This window comes from Galeopterus variegatus, unplaced genomic scaffold (assembly GCF_000696425.1).
Source record: "Galeopterus variegatus unplaced genomic scaffold, G_variegatus-3.0.2 Scaffold6171, whole genome shotgun sequence".
NCBI classification, from domain to species: Eukaryota; Metazoa; Chordata; class Mammalia; order Dermoptera; family Cynocephalidae; genus Galeopterus; species Galeopterus variegatus.
The window spans coordinates 59,107-64,375 of record NW_007732282.1 but is presented as its reverse complement, the minus strand read 5'-3'; the positions used below and the strand labels follow the sequence as shown (position 1 = coordinate 64,375).

The window sequence follows — 5,269 nt, the reverse complement described above, 5'->3', positions numbered from 1 at the left end:
CGCACCGGCCATTCCTATATAGGATCCGAACCTGCGGTGGGAGCGTCGCTGCACTCCCAGCACCGCACTCTCCTGAGTGCGCCACGGGGCCGGCCCATGTAAGCCTTTTAAATGTATATTTTTGATAAGTATCATAATATTCATACTATATTCCTGTAGCAGTGAGTGTGTGTATATATATACATATATATAAATATATATATACACACACTTTATGTACTATATACATAAGTTGCATGCTCAACTTTCTTTTTTAACTAAGATGGGTACACGCTTAAAAAAATTGGGATCTATAGATTGTGCTGTGTAAACATCCCATCATAAGTCTCCATTCACACTGGCTTTGTCCTGTCCCTTCCTGCTTACCCAGTCTGTGGGCCTTGAGAGTCGAGTCTACCGTCAGCATCCCCTGGGAGCCACTCCAAAGTTGCCGCACCCACCCCCGGATACTTCCATTCAGTTGTTCTGCCCAGAACCCAGGCTGCTGGTTTGGAAGACAACCACTAACTCAGGAACACAGCCTGGCTTGTAGGAAGCACTAGATAAACGTTTGCTAACATTGTTCTTGATACTATCTTTGTTTTTTTTTGACTGGTGAGGGGATCGCAACCCTCGGCACGGTGTGGTCTGCACCATGCTCAGCCAGGGAGCGCACCGGCCATCCCTATATAGGATCCAAACCCGCGGCCTCAGTGCTACCAGCGCCACACTCTCCTGAGTGAGCCACGGGGACGGCCCAGTTCTTGATACTATCTCGAGACCCCTCCTGAACTGATCCCACCTCCCTCTCTTGCCTAGGGAACAGCACAGGAAGGATGCTCTTCACAGAGCTTTGAGGACACTAGCTCTGTACTGCAGGCGTCTCCTGGCTCCACTGAGTTCCAGTGAGCTTTTTCATACCAGCACTTTCACAACAAGCTGCTCTGTCTGGTTCAATATTTATTATTGTTGTATCTGCCCTGAAAGAGCAACCACAGATTCCATGAATAATAGATGAAAAGGTGGGCTCGTTTCTCAGTAGGCCTCGTGGGCACCTCTGCCTACTGATGGAACTAACTGCCAAAGCCAACGGCTCTTAAATGATTCCCAGAAGGAGGACCAGGTGCTGTGGTAGGAGGAGAACCTTCCTCTTTCCCCAGCTGGACCACAGAGGAGGGATGTGCCCACCCTTCTGCATGGGTCCCGTTCACAGCTTGCCATCTGCCAACGTTGGCCTGAAGGATGTTGACTCTCCTTGGACCATGTGGGAGAACCACAGGGGTGGGATGGGGGTGGGGGGCAGGACGTACCGCTCTCTCCCTGGCCCTTGGCGTGGGGTGTCTCAGGCATGTCACTGGCGTCCTTGTGCTCTGCAGCTCTCCTGGAGGTTCTTGTCTTGGTGGGCAGCTCTGGGGCCTGTAGCAAGGTGCTCGTAGCCCCTCGTATGCCTTGTTTCCCCAGCTCCTTCTCCACTTCTAAGAATCACACACACATACAACAAAACCCAGCAGCCATCAGTAACAGCATCAGCCTGGTATGGTGGTTCTCTTTTTCTTTTTAAGATAAGTGGTCATCTACACACAGTTACAGGAAAGGGACACAAATGCTGTAGAAACAGCATTTGTAAGAACCCTGCAGGGCTACAGAAGACAGAGACCAACACTCCCCATGTCTGCCCGGATTTCTGGTCTCAGATAACTTGGCCCAGGAAGTGAAATGAAGGCCCTGGGGTGGAGTCCCACACCTCTACCATCCAAACCAACCTTTTAACCTGCTGCAGGCACCCTGGGGACAAGTACTTTACCATCTGAGATACTGGATTCCTGGAACATTGTTTCAAAGGCTTGGTGGATTTCAGCAAAGGATGGCCGGTCAGAGGGGTTCCACTGCCAACCTGGACAGACGGGAGCCAAGTCAGACCATCCATGCGGCCTTGCATGCAAGCACAGGGCTAGCAATCCTCAAGGACAAGTCCGGAAATGAAAGAAGCATTCCAATCCTGCTAACCATCTTTTGCCGTGACAAGTTAAAATGATGCATGCCACTGTGTCCTATTATAGACGTTAAGAATTTGAAAAGACACTAGATCCTGGCAGAAATATGGATTGTAAAACCCCAGAGATACATTCACAGCAAGAACTGCATTTACAAATATATTTTTCCCAGCCCACTCTAGTAGGTGTAGAAAATTACTAAGCCAAATAGCTTGCCTTCTATCTCATCTTTACTTCATGGTTATCAAAGTCTGAAATCCTCCTCAGTGAAGAAATGCTAATTAAACCAAGACTAAAATGAGGATTAAAAGGACTGATAAAGCTCATGTTGGTGAAGATGTAAAGTCACTCACGCACACTTCTGATTGAAGTATACATTGGTATAACCTTTCTTGGAAGACAATTTGGTAAAATTTATTAAAATTTTAAATGCACACAGTCCTCTGAATTGACAGTTCAAGTGTTAGAAATGTCAGCAGGAGTGCACAGATGCATGGACAGGATGTTCATTCCTGCCATGTTTACAATGGCAAAAACCAAACAAATGTGTAAAACAACCAAATGCTCATCAAAAGAGGACTTGACGAATGAATTAAACCATTTAAAGGAATGCTAGGCACCTATATAAAAATAAGAGGGGAGAGAGGAAGAGAGACCTGAATATACAGGAGGCATGGGAAGACAGGACTATTATACTACTGCGTGGGAAAAAAGTAGAGGGAATGATCATATAAATATCTCATAAATGAGACAAACATCACCTGGAGTGTTTAGCTATTATAGCAGAATGTTTGGAGGTATGGCCTAGGAGTCTGTATTTATTAATAAGAAACCCAGGTTTAATTATCTATCAATACATTTTTGCTCAAAAAACCCCCCAGAACAAATCACAAATATACTATCTGTAAATAAAGGTATATAGAAGCATTGAGAAAAGTCTGAAAAAAAATCATCAAACTGTTACATTAGTTGCTTCTGAAGAATGGGAACGAAGAGAGCAAATGGAATATTTCAATTTTTTATGTTACGTATGAACTCTTGCATCGTTGGAATTTCTTACAATGCGCACGTATACGTTTTAGAACAGGCTGGGGAAGGCTCACATGCACGCATGAGTTCGTAGACCTTCTCTGGGCAGCCTTCTGGGCGTTCCATGCGGTAGTCTTTCTCCAGCAGCTCATACACCTGGGACAGGTCAATTCCGGGGTAAGGTGACATGCCATAGGTAGCAATTTCCCAAAGCAATACTCCAAAGGCTAAAAGAAAAAGGAAAGGAAAAGGCTGTTCAAGATATGCAAGGTATGACTATACTGCATTTAAACCGGTTAACTGTGCAGCAGGTGCCAGAAGTTATACCCTCAGAAGTGGCCCAGGCACTGACATTTTACAAGGCTCTTAATTACTAACAGCCTAGGACAAAACAGGATGGAATGAGAGTTTTGTTCCACTCACCCCACAGAAAAAAATATGCTGAAGGAGAGAAGATGACTGGGTTATCAGCCCCTAGGGGTCCTTCAGGCAATGTGGCCATCTTGCTGGGTGGGGCACGTGATAGAAGAAACTGAGGTCTGGAAGTCAGGTGGCCCCTTTCTACTCATAATTCTGTGCCCAATTAGCCATGTGCCTAAGACAGGCCACCACTCCTTTCTGGGTATACAAGCTGATCTCCAAGGTCCCTTCCAACTCTAAAAATTTCATATAAAACTTATAAAATAAATACTTGAAAGTTTTGAATACCAGATTACAGCCTGGAAATTCCATTTCCCATTAAAGGAACCAGGACTCCTTGGAGAAACAGAAAGCTGATCTCCAAGGTCCCTTCCAACTCTAAAAATTTCATATAAAACTTATAAAATAAATACTTGAAAGTTTTGAATCCCAGATTACAGCCTGGAAATTCCATTTCCCATTAAAGGAACCAGGACTCCTTGGAGAAACAGGTGTTTCAACTATGGGGAAGGGAATAAACCTGGAATATTTTGTTATTCTGGATAGCATGGACATTATAAAAGACTATAAGGGTAATGTCAAAAGGATCAGGAGCTAATCTAAAGTTCCCACTGGCCAAAGATGAGACAATCTAAAGGTTAAAAAGGAAAATGACCACAGTGGATTAAAACATATCAAATATATTTAAATCCAAGAGTTCATAATAATACTACAAAAGACAAACAACAACAAAAACCTAATCGGTCACCACTGAATGGTATTAAGAAACCAACTTGTTTTTTCAAAAACTGGTAAATAAAAGCAAAAAAGCATTATCCTGCTTTTCCTATATAAACTGTACCACTGAGTAACCAAACAGATGGGGGACAGTTTCTCTTATAGGAGTATCCTGCTAATAAATGAGCAAGATATGACAGAATTACAGAATTATCATCTAGAAAACCCTTAGTAAACTAGTGGATCTAGGCACTGGGTATTATTAACTGCTAAAAAAAATAACAAAAAAGAGAAAAAATCAAGCATTATGTACCTATTGACGAAAGTACACCACCTCCTCTGACGTACTCTTAGGGAAAGAAAAAAAGAAGTCAAACCTGAACGTGCTCAAGCTCTCTCGGTCCAACTACCCACTTAGTAGGAACACTGAAGCCAGAGGACCAAACACAATTAATCACACCACGGGGTACAATGAGCAAAGTCCGGAATGTGGGAAATTCTAAAGGACCAGTGACAGAGTTTCTCCGGTAAGTAACCAGCCAGGGAGATAAAGAGATGCAGAGGGAGCTCAGGGATGAGGAAAGACTTAAGGGACGGATCAACTAATGCACCATGTGAACTATATTTGGATCTCAGTTCAAACTCTTAAAAAAAAAAAGTATAATTTTTAGGGTTCATATGGAAATTTGAACACTGAATGGATATTTGAGAAATTTCAGAAATTACTGCCAGTTTCAGGGGTAGCATTCTGGTTATACTAATAAAAAAGTCATCTTTAAGAGACTCATATTGAAATATTTTAGTGCAAAATAATATGATGTCTGGGACTTGCTTCGAAACAATAAGGGTCAGGGGAGTGTGTGGGGTGCAGAGTACGCAAGATTGCCCTGAGGGGATGATTGCTAAAGCTGGTGACGGGTCCACAGGGCTCAACTCTGTCGTCTTTATGCAACTCTGTTTTCTTTAGTATATGCTTAGAATTTGTCAACATAAAAAGTCGTTAAAAAAACTGTCACGAGACTTCAAAGGGTACTATCGTATTTAAAGCCCAAACCAAATAGCATTCCCTCGACAGAGGAAGAGTGTGGGTTCCTGTAGGGTCTGCTAGCTGCCCTGGCAAATCCAAGCAG

General features: G+C 43.3%; 1 protein-coding gene across 1 annotated transcript in view; it reads right to left on the bottom strand.

Annotated features, from left to right (window-relative positions):
• ABL1 (ABL proto-oncogene 1, non-receptor tyrosine kinase) overlaps positions 1–5,269 on the bottom strand; it is a 32,957-nt gene that overhangs the window by 4,825 nt on the left and 22,863 nt on the right. Inside the window, exons 7-9 of the mRNA XM_008590511.1 lie at positions 3,077–3,229; positions 1,784–1,873; positions 1,290–1,454 (exon numbers count right to left, since the gene is read on the bottom strand). Coding sequence (XP_008588733.1) covers positions 1,290–1,454; positions 1,784–1,873; positions 3,077–3,229 — 408 coding nt within the window. The remainder of the gene's footprint in view (positions 1–1,289; positions 1,455–1,783; positions 1,874–3,076; positions 3,230–5,269) is intronic.